Here is a 16569-nt window from a genome sequence, read left to right as displayed (position 1 = left end):
ACAGCCAGTCATGAGTGAGGGGCAGTAGGTCAGGACTGGCCATTGATGTTTACACATGGGTCCTGGTACAAAAAAGGTTGAGAACCAGTGCACCTGCTTGTGCACACGTTTCGAAAGGCAGAAGGTAGACACAAACACATGCACAAGTACACACACACATACAGTGTCAGAGGAAGGAATTCATTCCCCTGAGATTCACCACAAGGACCCCCCCATTTCTTCTTCCAGCCCCACTATACAGAAGGGACTATGTAAGGCCAAGGCCACAAAGAAATATAGGAAATTGAGAGACATAAGTAGCTTTATTAGCCAAACAGGGCTCATGTACACACCACAATTTTTGGCCTTTCATTCACTGCAGCTGCATGTCTGTTTCCATGAGTGGGATTTCCTGATGCTATAAAAGTCTTTCTTTTGCATTAAAGTGCAGAAGACACCTTAACTGTGGGAAATTGGCCAGCCACAGTTCGTACTAGCCAGAAGTAAGCTGCTTATTTCAGTTGGGACTAGACTGGACAGGGAGGGGGCACAGAAGGTAAAGGGGTGACTGAGTGACACTGTCCATAGCTATGGTGACTTTAGGAAGAAGCTTCCCTTTGAAGAAAGAGAAAGGTTGGCCATACTGATGTCATGGACCCACACTGCACTGAAGCTTGTGAATCAGGCCCAGGACACTCAGGTGAGGCTTGGGCCATCTCCATGGTGCCTTGAACCTCTTGTGAGGAGACTCTCCTGCCCTTCCATTATCTGCAGGGTTGGAGTCACATTGCTGATGCCAGTCCACTTGGCGCAGCATCTCACCAGGCTTTGGTTTCATATTGGCTGCTTGCTGTGATGTCCCTCTCATCACGATGCCTCCCTGCAGTGTTTGCTATGCTCCCCTACTGGTTCCTTGACATTGCATCTCAGGGTGCCAGGATGTAGCAGTGATTTGCTGTCCTGGGCAGGGCCTGAACTCACTGTTATAGCTCATTAGCCCAGAGGCAAAGGTCCTGAACAGCCTTACAAGCCAGTGGGACATCCTTCCACCCTATCCCTGCTGGAGCAATAGGTAGAAACAAGTGTCCTTGGTGTGCTGCCCTGGGGCAAGCTGAATGAGTGATGGCAGGGCTAGGGACCACTATGGCTTTCTATGGAGATACTGCCAGGTCAGGGGAGAGGCACTGCAGGTAGAGGCCTGGGGTGGACAAGAGTGAGGTCTCAGTCTGGAAAGAGGCTGGTGCCTCCAGGTTATGCCTGTAGAAATCAGGTGCAGAGCGCTGATGCAGAAAGAGGGACCTGGGTTTGATCTGGTCAGCCAGGGGTGCTCCTAATTCCCTGCCCTTTTCTTTGTACTTCGGAGGTGGTGGAAGAATCCAAGCTCAGAGGAGTGCAGCTGCCTGCACTTCAGTGAAGCAAACCTGACGTGCCGCTGGCCCAGCACCTGCCTCGTGAGCTGTGACCGCGTGGCAAACGCTGGGTGCAGGGCTGACCAGAGCAGGGCCTGATTCGGCTCCCTTGAGGGGAGAGGCCGTGAGCTCCTGGTGCAATGGAGAGGGTGTGCAGAGGAAAGCCTCATTCTGTCATGCTACCCATTAGGCCAGCTTGCCAGCAGACCAGAGCCTTGGGTGGGATTTGTCCCTTCTTACTGAGCCCCAGAGACATGAGCTGGCTGGCTCAGAGCCTGCAGCAAGTCATTACCAGGTCCGTTCACTGTTCTTTGCCTCAGTTTTCCACTCTGTAAAATGGGGCAAATGCTACCTCCTTCCTCCCAGAGCCCTGGGGGTGTAGGTGCTATTGTTATATCCAAAAGGGGCAGTCCTTGGAGACACTTGGCTTGGGGCTTCATTGCTACCTCTATTGCCCCCCACCACTTCCCTCTCACCGCCCTTCCTGTTGTGCACTGAGACAAAGGTGCCATCATCTCTTTTTCTCTATAATGCTGCCCCATCTATAACTCACCTGCCTCCATATCCCCTGCGCCCTCCCCTCCCCTCCCGTGTGTCTCTCTCCTCTTCCCTGTCTTCTCATCTCCTCTTGGTTGCTCTCTTTTCAACACAGCTCGTTTTAGCACCTGCTCCTTTTTCCACGACTAACACGTCCCATGTTCTCTTTCTAGTTTTTTGGCCTTTTTTCTTCCTGTTTTGCAGCCATTTCCCGGCAAGTGGCCGCCACAGGGAGAAGGTATTTTTTTCTTCATAGGGATCCATTCAGGGGGACCTCTGAGCAACACTGTGGAGTTCCCCATCTGAGGACCTTCCCACATTGGCTGGCAATGAGTTAATTCAGCTGCACACAGCCCCTGAGCAGGGCGAAGCCATGGTACACCCCCTTTTTCAGGTGAGGCATGGGGGAGGTGAAGGGGCAGAATCAAGGTTACCTGGCCAGACAGTGGCAGAGCTGTGAATGTAACCTCACTTTTTGTCCTGTGGACACAGAGAAGTGGACTCCAGAGTCTGAGCAACCCCTCCCAGTCCTGTATGCTGCTCTGACTTGCCTGGTCTATAGCAGAGCCTGCCAGGCAGTGTGCACCAGGGCAGTCCCAGATTTCACATTGTCCCAGATGGTCACCCTAGCCATAGCCCTGCCGTGGGTCTGGGAATCAGAAGACAGGAGCTCTAGCTCCAGCGTTTCCTCGTGCTATGAACTCATACAAGCTGCATGCATCAGTTTCCTGGGTTGTCTGCCAATTCCTGGGGGCAGAGGCCAGCTCTACTCTGCAGAGTCTTGCTGACATAAAGGTCCCGCTCCCTAGGCACTGTAGCTACTTTGACAAAACCTAATAGACGGCTTCTGTCAGCCAACTTCTATCTTCAGGAAAAACCCTTGTGTCTTCACTCTGCAAAACTAGAAGAGGAGCAGCCCTGCAGATAACTAAAGCCCAGACTTGCTTCACTGAAGCCAATGGAGGTTTTGCCAGCTGCTAATTTGAGCCCCACAGGATGGAAACGTGTGCAATTGTGTGGTCAGATGAGTGCTTGTGACACCTTCATTTGTCACAAGTGCTGCAGAGACCAAGACTAACTTAGCTGGCACACCTGTGCAGGAGGAATAACACGGCTGCTATTGCCAGAAGAAGGAACTTGTGGTTTATCACCTGGAGGATATTCACAACTCCCTCTACTTCACCACACGCTAGGGCAAACTCCCTGATGTGAAGGCCATCAAAGCCCCATGTCCGTGGGCTGGACCAAATGGGTTCAGGACCTGTTCAAGGCAATGTATCATTCCTGGTATACAAGGAAGACAGAGCTGGAACTCAAGGGGCGAGGAAGAGCCTCTGTATTTTTACAACGTAGCCATTTTATTTAATAACGCTCCCTGATAATCAAAAAAGGATGAGCCCCGGTGTCTGCTGTCATCCGAATGGTCTCGTAACCACAGAACTTCTCAAGTGCGACCTCATCTGCTTGCATCATTGTGATCATCATGATCACCAGCATCAGCATCTTCATCCCTGCAGCAGCACCTAAGAGCCTCAGTCCTGGACCTGGAAGCTGCAGTGCAAGGCACGGTACCAACATGGCACAAAAAAGGGGCCTTTGCCCCATGCAGCTCCCAGACGATGTCAGCAGATCTCCCAGTCTAGGGGGCTTTTAGGTGTGTTTCCTCTCCGGGTTCAGGGCCCGGGAGAAGGAGGTGCAGGATGAGTGCCCAAAGCAAGTGAAAGCACAGGTAGGGGCAATGCTAAATCCTGCTCTCCATGCCCAGAAAACATCCCTGAGGAGGAGGAGGCACCAGCCGTGCAGTGTAAGGGGAAGTCTTCCTGTCTCCGGCTGGGCCAGAACCTCCCCATTGCAAGGAAGAGGTGAGGAGCAAGGCCGCTCCAGCCTGTTTATGCAGGAGGTCACTTGCTGCCCGGCGTCATCCTGGCTGGCCTTAAAACCTCTGGACACAGTCCCTGGCCAAAGACAATGCAGCATAAGCCAGGCAAAGGCTGTGGAAGTGGGCAAGACGCTTGGATCCAGATCCTCCTCTGGTGTAAAGCAGCAAAGCTCCACTGACTTCAAAGGGCATTTAATCTGTGTACTTCCCAAGGGGACATTTGTATAGTGCCTTACACAGTGGATTCCTGGTCCAGGCCTGGGGCTCTTAGGTGCTGCTGCAGTGATGATGATGATGATGATGATGATGGAGTGACATGCCCACACCTGAAATGCAGTGCTCAGGATCCTCCTGGCTCCCAGCCACATACACCCTGTGTCCACGGGTTCCCCTAGCAGGGGCTGGGTTGCTGTTCAGAGCACGGCTTTCCTCTGTATCCCAGTCCCAGCCACGGGTGGTACGGGCAAAAATGCGAAGCCTGCAGAGCTGCAGGAGACAAATGATCCCCATCCCCAACTCTTCCAGCTCGTACTGCACCGAGACGCACCGGGGAAGGTAGCAGCACTTGCAGCCGGGGAATTGCCAGGGGTGTCTGTGAAGGAAACAGGGTTGGGAAGGCATCCAAAAGCAGCCAACAGTTCGTGAACTTTGCTAGAGCATCTTTGTCTTTTGTGGCCCAACTGGATTTGCCCCGGGGGTAGAGAGAGCAGGTATGCCTTGTGCATGTGCATTTAACCCCCTGGATTTGTGAGGACCGAGTGACCTCTGGTGGGATCACGGAGTTACAGCATCTTTTGGCCCGGCCAGGCTCAGAAGTAGTTAGCCAGATTCGTTTGAAGTCAGGTGGAAGGCGGGATAGCTTCCTATGGACCAGCCAAATCAGAGATGTGTAGCTTCAGCTTTTGGACACAACAGCCGATTTCATCAGGTGCTGCAACGGGACTGCAGAAAGCATGGCTGCTAAGTAGGTGCAGTGATTACCATAAAAAGAGTGGGGAAGGGGAAGAAAAATGATGGGCGGAGGGAGTTAAGAGGTGCTGAAAGCTAAGCCCGTGTGCACGTTTGCCTGGGGAGGGGGATGCTGCCATGGAGCAAGGGCTAGAAGGAATTCATAGATTGCAATGTGGAGTGCGTTGAAGAAGGCAAACTGCAATGACCCCAGAGGGATTGGACCTGGGCCGTGTGGACCAAGAGCCTTATTGTGGGGAAAATGATGAAAAGGACTTTAGTTAACATGAAGGCTTCAGCTGTGGGTTGAACAATTTATCAGCTTACCCCGTGATGCCGGGAGTCTGGAGGACCTGGGACGGGCTGGTTCACCGCTCCGGAGCCAGCTTGCCACGAGCGGTCAGGGCGGGGGAAATGTCAGGCTCTTTGGGGACCACCCTGCTCTCCGAGCCAGCTGGTCTGGGAGCGCCGGGACGCTGTGCCCTTGCCTGCATAGCAAGCCTGTCCTGAGGCCTGCAGACCTTGGGAGCTGCTGCCCGACACCTGCTCCGAGTGCTAATTTCACTCGACGCCTGCTAGAATCCTGGGACCCGGTTTGGCTTTGGGAGCAGCACACGTGGCTGCTTTTTCCCATACAATCACAGCGAAGTAGGGCCAGGAGGTAGTGATTATGTAGTGCAACCTATGCCTGCAGCAGGATCAGCCCTATCCAAACCATCCCATACAAATCCACAAATCCCTCCAAGCCCCATGCAGCACCCAGCAAAGCCCAGAAATCCCCGTGGCAGAGCACAGGCATCACTATACCTAGAGCATCCCCGACCCATGCCTGTCCAGCCTCTTCTTGAACACCTGCAATGTCCCTGTTCCCCTGCCTCCCTGTTCTAACCGCGAAGAAGTTTTCCCTGGTATCCCGTCAAATTTTGGAATTTCCACTTGCTGGCAAATGCCTAAATATCAGTATTTTCTGTGGAATACAAGTTTCACCCAGGCCTGGCCCTCCAGCATGCCAAGGAAAAGGGTAAGCGTAAGGGAAATGGCTGCACAGGCAGTCAGTGTCAGGCACAACTCCTGCTCCCTGATCTTCCTTATGGGCCAAGCCCGTGGCAGCTGAGGAGGTCCGATGGGGGCCAGGACGCCAGCCAGGTGTGCTCTCCTGTGCGTTGCCACCACTACCTCAAAGACCCCCCTCCCCGCTGGCTGCTGCTTCAAGCCCTGGCTGGCAGCGGAGGGGCTGGGGGCTTCCCCTGATGCACAGCTTGGCTGCGGGTTGCCCTCAGAGACTGGAGGACCCTCCCTTCTGGCCTGGGCTGGGCAGCAGCAGGGGACGCGGAGCAGTCAGAGCAGAGCTGGGGGCTGAGCAGTGCAATGGCTGCGGAGACCAAAGAGATTTAATTACAAGAGAGGGTCTGTCTATTGGGGCTCTTTATTGGTGATGGCAGGCCCCGCCAAGATGGGCAGCCCTGGAAACCGAAGTGCTCAGCTGACCTAGAGGAGACTGCAGCACTGGCAGGGGCAGGGCAAGGGACCACCCTGCTAGGCATGGACCAGGGCGGAGGGATGCAGTCCCTATGGCTTGCCATCTACCCTGCCAGGGGCTCCATGCACCCCAGCTGCAGCAATGCTGGCTGCTCTGAGCATCAGGCGCTGGGCTGGGACCTCCGTGCCAGGGGCTGAGGATTGCACTTCTCGTGGTCTCTGTGTCCTGAGTGTCCTGCCCACTCCTCTCAGACCCCCTCCCCAAAGGCACAGAAGCAAAGGGGGGGAAGCAGGTCCAGCTGAGAGGTCCATGGGGCACCGTATCAGAACAGCCTGACAGTCCCCTCCAGCCAGCATCGCGGGGACGGCCCCTCTCCTCCCGCACGCCGCCTCATGCAGGCACAGTGGCCTGGTGCTACTGCCCTGGCTCTGGCTCGTATTGCTTCTCCGTGGCCGTGTAGAAGTCCTCGAGCACGGACTGCAGGTACTCAAAGGTGGGCCGCTCCTCGGGCCTGGTCCGCCAGCACTTCAGGATGATGCTGTAGAACTCGCCGGGGCAGCAATCTGGGCAGGGCATCCGGTAGCCCCGTTCCACGTTGCGGATCACCTCCGGGTTGGTCATGCCTAGGGTGGTATTGAAGAGGGAACAGATCACTCTAGAGATACCTGGTTCAATGCATCTGCCCCTGCCACTGCTGGGGGCGGGGGTCAGGCTGCCGAGCTAGACAGACCAATATGGCACTGCTTATGTTCTCATGCTCTTGAAGTGCATCCCCCCCAGCAAGGCAAGTTCAGGAAAGGACAGGACAACTCTGCCATCCCCTCTGCCATCAGGGGCAGGGCCCCTGATGCACATTGGGCACCCACCGGCCTCACCTGAGAGCAGGACTGTCCTGAATCAAGCATGAGCCTCTATGAGAGGACCTGCCCGACACAACCGATGCAAAAATCAAGTACCTGGCCTGAGGTCATCCAACGCAGCTGGGAATCGTCCCCTGCTCCCTGCTTAGCCCTGGGCTGGATGTCATGGGAGACCCTTGCCTTGCCCATACCAGTGCCATAGTGCCCTTTGGGTCAGCTGAGGACTTCAGTTTCACTCTCCCGCTGCCCAGGATATTGGCTGATCTCCTAGGCTTTTTTAAAAGCTCCAGGAGCCCAGACCCCTGCCATGTGCACAACAGAAGAATGCCCCCCCTCAGCCATGGGCTGTATAGGGCCCATGACCCATAGCCAAGCTGCTTGGATGTTCCCCCCTGGATTTCTCTCTGGAGGATATGCCCCAGCCAGGCCCTGCAAGGCAGCCGTGTTGTCAGGGGGAAGGCTGTAATGTGGGTATTGCTCATAGCAGCAGTTCTGTCAACTCAGGAAAACCAGGAGCAGGATCATGTGCTTCCTATGAGCCAAGCTCTGCAAAGCTGATAAAGGCACTGACGGCGCAGCTGCAGCCTATTCGGCATTTATTGCCGCCCATGGGCCAGGCCTGGCTGCACCTATCGTTGAAGCTGCCGCTAGATCCAGCAGCCAGGGAGACCGTCTCTTGAATGACAGCATTGGGCAGAGTCAGAGTTGTGTACAAGCTTCACGCTCCTACTGCTGGGCCTGCAGGGCTGAGGCAGGGCTTGTGCAGCAGACTCCTGCAATCTGGCCCTGGTAAGTGGGTCATGGCAGGACAGCTGCCAAGCTGCAAGTGGAGGAGCTGTGTAGTTCACACGCGCGCGCGTGCACTCGTGCAGTCACGTAGGCACATGCATACACCAACACGCTTCTATGTGGAGCACTTGGGATGCTGATGTGTCTATTGCCGCACAGCAGGACTCGGTCCAGCCGGTACCTTTTCAACTAGCAGCAAGCCAAGGAGCTCCCTGATGTGCTTCACTGGCCCGGGGGGTCCCGAGAGCTATTCTAGCAGCGGAGCCAAGCATGGGAAGAGCCTGGCATGCTGTAGCAGAGAGACCCACTGCTCCCTCAGGTTGCTCCTGTGAGCAGAGTATGCTTCTTGCAGTCCCAGCAATGGCCCCCACCCATGGTCGGGAACAGGGCCTGGTCTTTTTGGCAGTGGGCACTGCTGGAGGAGGCTTCACCAAGCTATGGGAGGTTTCCTCTGCAGGCAAGGAAGGGGTCACAGTGCCCAGACACTGGCCATCGGGGAGCCAAGCCAGGAATGGACATGCAAAGTCACAGCGAGGGAAGGTGGAGGAGACAACCCTGGATATTGCCAACTGCTGGGCGGGGGGTTGGTCAGGAAATAGGAGATTTGCCAGCGGCAGGAATGAGCAGGGGATGTGGAGAAAGACCACATTGACCCCCAGACCCTTCCTATAGGGCTGATGCCAGTTCATTTAGCCCCTTTGCCAGGGCAGAGTCAAGGCTCCATATCCCACAGCTCATCCCATGCCCAAAGGGGGCCCCTAGTTTGTGGTCAGTGGTTTCTCTGGGAAGCACTTGGAAGCAAAGCAGGAGGGACGCCGTGCCCCCATACCTGGGTACGGGATCCTGCCATAGGTGATAATCTCTGTGAGGAGAACTCCGAAAGACCAGACGTCGGATTTGATGGTGAAAACCCCATAGTTAATTGCTTCCGGCGCTGTCCATTTGATAGGGAATTTGGCACCTGTTGGGAAGGAAAACATTAAAGGACGGCGTTGGTGGGAGACTGCTCCCTGGGCCCGGATCTTGCAGGGGGCCCTTCTGCTTGCTGCTGGGAGGGAATATTTCAGTGTATTTACCCCCCAAAAGTCTTTGCATTTAAATTCCTCCCCACCTTACTTTCGTTTCTACCCAGGAGAACTTTTGCAAACGTTTCCCCGATGCCCGATGAAGGGTGCTTGTGCCCAGAAGCTTGCAATTAAAGATTTGTTTTTTTGCAAAACTCCAGTAGGTCTGATAAAAAAAAATATCACCTCTGCCACAAGTCCTGATTGCTTTTTCCCCACCTTACAGAAACTCAACCCTGGAGGGCTTCGTACAGCCTAACTGCTTTTGTTCCTGCCCTTAATGCGTTTGAGAAGTAGAGACGGAGGAGCTGAGATGCATTAAGTGCAGACAGAGGAACGTGCATTACTTAACACTACAACCGAGTGAAGAGACTTTAATGCAAGCCGTTTGCAGGGAAAAACACAACCGCTGAACAGAGGGCGCTGATTTTTCTGGGATGAGCCCCCACTTCACTAGCTTGGATGTGTGTCCCTTGACAGCCATCTCAGGAAGGTGCCTCTTTTTAAAATTTTTTTATATGTAAATGGCTTTTCATTGGAACTTTTCTATTATGCTCAATGATACAATAGCACCTTTCTTGAGAAAGTAATGGTGAAATGAGGTGCTTGGGGGTTTTCTCCATTTTGTTTTTTGTTTTGTGGATTCAAACGGGTTCTCCCCCTCCCCAGAATTGGAAGTGCTCAGATTGCTTTGCGACTCCAAGCACTGCCGAAGTGCCAGATCTCAAAGCCTCTCACCAAATAGCTCTGCAGTCGTACCGAAGAACTGCTGTTTTGTTTCTCTGACTTCACCACCTCTACAATCTGAGTGAATCTACTGCACAACCGGCATCCTGGCAGATGACAAATATCTTATCGGCAGCAATTTGCTATGTCTGTCCTTCCAGTTGCAGAAATGAACCAACCTACCGGTATCCATGTGCCCTCTCGTGGCCACTTCTTGCTTGTGTTTGCCCTACCCACTGCTGTCACAGAGACTCGAGCTGGCAGCTCTGTGTACAGCAAGGGACCCCTTCCACAACTCATAAAGCTGCGCTATATTAACTGAACCAGCAGTCAGAGACGCTGCAGAACTACGGATCCAGAAATGCCTACAAATCAGTCAAGGAGAGGGCGATAAATCCAACCTCCGCTGCAAAATTCATACATTGCTCCTCTTTTTACAGCTGACCCAGCTAAAGCGCTAGGACCAATTGAATGGGTGACTGAAATCTGGATCCAGATCCAAATGCTGGTTTTCAAGGCCATTTTTATCGCCTTATTGCATTTCCACTAAGTGCAGACATGGGTAGGACATTTTTTCGGTAGAGACAATTTGTCCGACAGCAGAGCCAGAGATCATAGCACGATCATCCCCTATCAACGCTGTATTTGGGTGGGAGCTCTGGGTGGGAGCAGGATTGCACCAGGGGAGAAGGCCAGTCAGAAATAGACCCCTTTGGTTTGGTGCCGCCATAAAGCACCAGGCGTGGGACCTACCTTCCTGTGCCAGGTATTCGTTTTCTATTATCCTGGCCAAGCCAAAATCAGCAACTTTGCAGCAGAGCATCTCTGAGACGAGGATATTCGCTGCTCTCAGGTCGCGGTGGATGGAGTTCATTCTCTCGATGTATGCCATGCCTTCGGCCACCTAGGAGGGCAAGAGGGGCCACAGGGGTTGGCACAGGGATATTCATCTCACCCTCCCATTGCCTGGACATTAAAGATGCCAGCAATCACCTTGTCCCTCCCCTCCCTAGCTGTACACCTTGCTGGGGTCGTTTGACCCCAGTACTCTTTCCTGCCATGGCAGGGGGTCGGACTCAATGATCTGCTCAGGTCCCTTCTGACTCTAGAAACTATGAAACTCCCCAGTAGGAGATTGCATGAGTATTCCTCAGCTGAGATCAGGGCTGCACTGTGCTAGGTGCTATAGGAGACGAACCCTTGGCTCCTACAAAGCTCTTGGACAGGACAGATGATGTGTAGCAGCAAGAGGGGACCCTCCAACGTGGGGACAATCAGTTATTGAATTCAGATCACTTGATTCCCAGCCACAGGAGCGGCCCCCCCTGCCCCTTGGATTGGAGTTGAAAGAAGATAACAGCATTTGGGGCCTGGTTAGCATAGTTCAGCTGTGGAGTAATTCAGTAGTAGTCCTGCCCACCTGGAAATGGGCATGAATATCCTCCCAGTTCTTCCTTTCTATAAAGCACAGGCTTGCATGGCATTTGCTTGTGCCTTTGCACAGCACAGAAACCAGGAGACCCTGTATGCCGTGCATGGACTCAGCTGCCTTGCATGCCACGTTTTTTTGGGTTGTTGTTGCTCTCGTCCCCCGTGGCTTTACTGGCATGTCCTTAACTGTGGTGCTCCTCAGGGCAGTATTGGCGAGCATTACTGGGAGCAGTTTTTACTGGCCCCAAACTGCTCTAAGCTGGGAGGCAAGACTACGGCTGAATTACTCCACACCTGAGCTATTTTAACCAGGTCCCAAATTGAAGCAAGTCCGTGCTGCAGGGAGGAGTCCGGGGAAATGGGGTGCTTTGAAGAGGAGGCTGATGGGATGAAAGTAGGGCTCTGCAAGAACGATCAGTGTTTTCACATGCCCAGCGGCCAGGGCACCAGGATTTTCCATGCCATGCAGTTTCTCATCAACCCCTAGCTTGCATGTGGTTTTAAACAGGATACTCACACATACTTTCCAAAAATGTATTTCACCCTCTATCAACACCCTTTCAGCGTGAGTGCAGCTCGTCTGAGTGGAAAATGGAAGAACTGATGTCACTTCCTGTCCTGATGTTAATGAGATAGCTCTAGACCCATGGTTTCCTTTCAGCCTGCGTGTGCAGCGGGGACTGACCACAGGATGAATGCAATCGATGTAGCCCTTGCTAATTTTAACTCTGGGTGACGCTCTTGGATGCGAAGCACGCCCAGTATGTGTGCTATTACCCTGGGATGTGATGTAATCAAAACGCCGTTGGTAAACATACTGCAAAACAGCTATGCCTTTGCTCCACCCAAGGGGTGATTAGAAACCCCCTATGTTACAGCAACTCTACATTGAAGAGAGGTCTGTAGTGACAGATAGGTGCCTGGGTCATGGTCTGGAGTGAAAGGCTTCCACGTGGCCTAGGGACGTCACCCTGGAAAGGGTCTTCAGGTCCGTCCCTCTGCATCGAGCATGACCATGCTCAGCGGGGGCAGATGACAGAACAAGGAGCAATGGGCTCAAGTTGCAGCACGGGACGTTTAGGATGGATGCTAGGACAACTTTCACTAGGAGGGTGGTGAAGCACCGGAGCAGGTTACCCAGACAGGTGTTGGCATCTCCATCCTTGGGGGTTTTGAAGACCCGGCTGGACAAAGCCTTGGCTGGGATGATGTAGTTGGAGCTGGTTCTGCTTGGAGCAGGGGTTGGACAGGATGCGATCACCTGAGGTCCCTTCCAACCTTCATTTTCTATGATTTGCAGGCAACCATTTGTTCATAAAGGGCCCAAACAACTTTTACTCCCCCCATAAGACACCATATAAACTCCCTTACAACCCGTCACAGGTAAAGAGCATGTAAACAGCAGCAGAGACAAGGGCACCCCCAATGCCCTGCCACTGCAGCGGCACGGGAATCGTGGGCTAATATGCATGTGGGCGATCCTGAGAAGGGGCCCACACCCTGCCCTGCCAATAAGGCACTGCAGAGGAGAGGGGCTGCCATACTCAGCTGCCCCAGTACCACAGGCAACTGGTGCCTCCTGAGTCTGGGGGAGCACCGGATCACTGATGGGGGGTCCCCCAATGGATGATTGACAACTGGGGGGGCGGGTTCCCCAGTGGCCAATTGCCGAGCCAGCAGTGAAACTGGAAGTGCATGTCCACCAGCACTTCCAGCTTCGCGGCTGGTGCTTCCGGGGGGGTCATGGCTGATCTAGGGGGTGCACGTGCACCTGCTACGCATCGCCAATGCCCACCACCCAATATGCTCTTTATCCTGGATGCATCCAAGTATTTATATAGCCCGGGGAGCATCTGGAGGCTCAAAGGTGACTCCAAACAAGACTGCAGCCACATGTACTGCCCTGGGTGGAAGGTGAAAGTCGGCTGCAGGCTCTGCAGGTCCTCGCCACTGGGTTTTTGTGGGCATCTAGACCCCAGCCTGGGCACTCACTGTCAAGCTGCAGTTAATTGTGGGTGCAAAAGATCACCCAGGCAGGCTGCTTTTTTTGGAGTGCAGCCCATGAGAGGGGCCTCATTGAACATGGTGTCAGCCCACCACAAAAGGAGCGCTCTGCCTCTCCATTCACCACGTGCAAGATGCCTATTCATGTAAAACTGTCCCTGCCTTTTAGGCCAAAGCACCTCACTTAAACAGGGAGCTCCTGGTCTTCTGTGGAGCACCCCCCCGAAGGCATACGGCAGCCCCATCCCTCCATCACACCAGACCAATCGCCAGCAAATCTGTTGCTTCGTACTGAGTTCCCCCCTCCTCCCCCTACTCAGAGACCACCCCCTTGCTTGCATGTGCTTTTAAACAAGATACTCCCTTTTCTCAGTGGAAACTTCTTTCCAGTTAGCCCCACACATCTTTCTCAAGGATGTGGAGTCCAACCGACCTGGCACTTGTCCCACCTGCTCTGAAGTAACCCACACCTGTTTTCTCCTGTGAGGCAGGAGTTTGGTGCATAGTTTGGAAAGCATGAGGGACACTCCTTGAAGGAAAAACCCTTCTTAGGAGTAGAAGCCTCATCTTCCAGACAAGTCCCTTGCACCCTGGTGGAGGCCTGGCTTCAGCGGAGTTTGCTAGGGTGAACGCGGTCCCACATCTTTATCCTCAGGACTGTGAATCTAACCACAGGTGATTTCTTTTGCGTTACAGAAAAGAAATAGCTGGTAGCCGGTGAAGCTGCAGCTGCTGCCTGTAATCTATCAGAGATATCAAAGGTAGAGCTGCAGACTGGGTGTTATCAGTAGTAAAGAGGAAATGACCCGAGAAGCCCCCCTGGCAGAGGATAAAAATAGCTATCGGGGCTGTTGCATAGAGGTATCTCAATCATTTTGCTTCAGGGCAAGCTACGAAGCAAATGGTTCTGCTGGGTCAGCTTGGGCTGGCTCAGGAAGAGCGGCTCCCAGATCCGTTCATTATTTAAAACCGGAGCCGAATGGTAGCTGCGTTCTCTAGAGGAGGGTTGTGTTAGACACGATATAATTGCATGCAATTAAGCACTGCTTCCCCAGACTCTTTTCCAGCCAGGGAGTGAGACGAGTTCACTTCCGTGCTGATTGCATACTCTGTGTGAGACTTGCTAAAGTGATTCACATCTGCCTCACTCTGTTCCTAGCGAAATACAGCTCTTATTGACCCTGGCAGCCCTCATAGCCGCAGGGCTTTGGCCACCATTGCTTTACCCGTGGCAGTTTTGGGTGTGATGTGTGGTGTTGTGTCAGGGTTGAGCATAGTTTTACTATAAGGTTAGACATTGGATTTGTCTGGGGTGGTTTAGATAGGGACGATCCTGCTTCGGATGAGGGGGTTGGACTAAATGACCTCTGGAGGTCCCTTCCAGCCTGACTTACCAATGGGCATTTATACACATGCTCTGGAAGTGGAGGGGGGACATGACCGCTTTAATTAGAGCGGCTCTAGAGCGGCTGAATGCACCTGCATAGGCTGCTTCCCTTTCCGCTGCCAAAAGTCAGGCACCCCCCCTGCACTTGCATCTTGGATAGCACTGCCCCATCTTCTCGACCCCACATCACTGTGCCCATTCATCACTGACCTGGGCCGACATGTCAATGAGTTTCGCGAGAGACAACTGGCTTCCTTCGTCGGTCTTCAGATAATCCAGCAAGCATCCTAGGAGCAAAGAATAAGAACCCCAGTGTCCTCTTGAGTCATGGGATCTGCTTGAAAGCCACCCAGTTTTTCCTTGCCCATTTTCTGTTGTTTCCCTATCAAAAATATGTAGACCCGCCTTACTTCCCAGTAGATCTGAGTAACTTCAGGAGTCCTGTTTTGTGGAGCTGCGGGGCAGAAACAACCCCCAGAAAAGTCTCCTATTCCCCTTCATATTTTGTATAGGTCTGTTTGCAAAGGTCATGGCTTTCTTATCTCAGAGGGTCATAGCCATTAGGGGTCACAGTCACAACTGTGTTTGAGTAGGAGCTGAATTATGGTATGAAAGGGATTGCACAGCACAGAAATGCAGAGCGGCAAAGGTCATCAGGTCTAGTCCCCTGTGGTCACAGAGGAAGGAGGGTGAACAAAGAAAGGAAACTGAGACTAGAAAGAGCCACCTCTTCTCCCCAGCTCAGCCTTATTTTCACACACACAGACGGTGGTGATGTCGCCTGTCATCAAACCTGTCCCCAAAACACCCACTGGCTTCACAAAACCCCACGATATTGCCATCTCCCCCCTCCCACACACATGCATGAGACTGTCCCAGTGATGCTTGACCTCTCTCCAGTGGCAGGAAGCCCAGGAGAGCAGAGTTTGGGAAGACTTATCTTCTTGAGAAAAGACCTTGTGGGTTTTTTCATCCGCCTCCCAGCTGAGGCATGATTGCCCTTTACATTACCTGCTCTCAACCTGGGATCGTCAAGAGGCCCAAGCACCGGCCTCCCTTTTACAGACCTGAACCTGATCCAAAATGTCTACAAGGAATAAGGCTGGGTGAGGCTATTTACCATTGGCCATGAACTCTGTCACGATGTAGACCGGCTGCTTGGTGACCACAGCATACAACCGGACCAGCTTGTCATGTTGGAGCCTCTTCATGAGGTTTGCCTCAGCCAGGAAGGCATCCGGGGACATGCTGCCTTCCTTCAGGGTCTTCACAGCCACCTTTACGTTGCTCTTGTAATAGCCTGCCGAAAGAGAAGAAGGAGGGCCCTGTGATTAGAGTACTTCCCCACATCGATGGAAACCGAAATTCAATCCCTTCCTGTGAGCCTGGGAAACCATTTCATCCTTCTCTGCCTCATTTCCCCTGCCGACTTGTCATGGGGGGTGGTCTGGGGAGAAGCCCAGCAGTGACGATGAGGCGGTCAGAGGCTGCGAGGAAGAGTTGAAGGGCCACAGGCAATGACATAATCCCAGTGAGGGACAAGCCGAATAGACAAACCTATCAATCAATGGGTCAAGAGTCAAGAGCAATCCTGCCTCGGGGTGGATGGGGATTAGCAATGAAGTCCAGCTAGCAGGTGGGCAATCCCCGTTCCACCCAAGATGGTGCCCACCTTGGGAGGACGTGGAGAAAGGCCATCTTCTTCGATGGGGCCTCTCTGAAGGCAGAGTAGAGGTGGGAGGCTATTTAGGCATGAACTTTCTGGAGGGGCAGTGGTGGAGGAAGGCAGTGGTAAGGTATTGCTTCTTTCTAGTTTGCCAGAGAGCACTGGGGGGAAGCTAGCCCTAGGAGGTGGTTTGGGGGCCAATCCAGAAGACGGAGACAGGGCTGGAGTTGAGGAAATGTTTCTTTGCCAAGGACCTGGCGTGGATCTTGTGTGTCCTGCTGAAGAATACGGCAGTGAGCGGCATGAAGATACCAAACTCCAAGGGAGAGGAAAAGCGGGTGGTAAATCTACAGGCCAGGGCGGGATGAGCCTCTCGGCAGCATGCAGGCCCCGGATTGTGTGTTCATCAC

General features: G+C 53.4%; 1 protein-coding gene across 1 annotated transcript in view; it reads right to left on the bottom strand.

Annotated features, from left to right (window-relative positions):
* Positions 1–6165: 6165 nt before the first annotated feature.
* The window catches only part of BLK (BLK proto-oncogene, Src family tyrosine kinase), a 63531-nt gene continuing 53127 nt past the window's right edge, over positions 6166–16569 (bottom strand). The window contains exons 9-13 of the mRNA XM_090031339.1: positions 15614–15793; positions 14704–14780; positions 10425–10575; positions 8711–8842; positions 6166–6855 (exon numbers count right to left, since the gene is read on the bottom strand). Of these exons, the coding sequence (XP_089887465.1) occupies positions 6647–6855; positions 8711–8842; positions 10425–10575; positions 14704–14780; positions 15614–15793 (749 nt within the window). The 3' untranslated portion in view covers positions 6166–6646. The remainder of the gene's footprint in view (positions 6856–8710; positions 8843–10424; positions 10576–14703; positions 14781–15613; positions 15794–16569) is intronic.

The sequence above is a fragment of the Crocodylus siamensis genome, chromosome 1 (genome assembly GCF_052110815.1).
Source record: "Crocodylus siamensis isolate JL-2025a chromosome 1, ASM5211081v1, whole genome shotgun sequence".
Lineage (NCBI taxonomy): Eukaryota > Metazoa > Chordata > Crocodylia > Crocodylidae > Crocodylus > Crocodylus siamensis.
The sequence above is the reverse complement of the archived record's forward strand: the minus strand, read 5'-3'. Positions and strand labels throughout refer to the sequence as shown.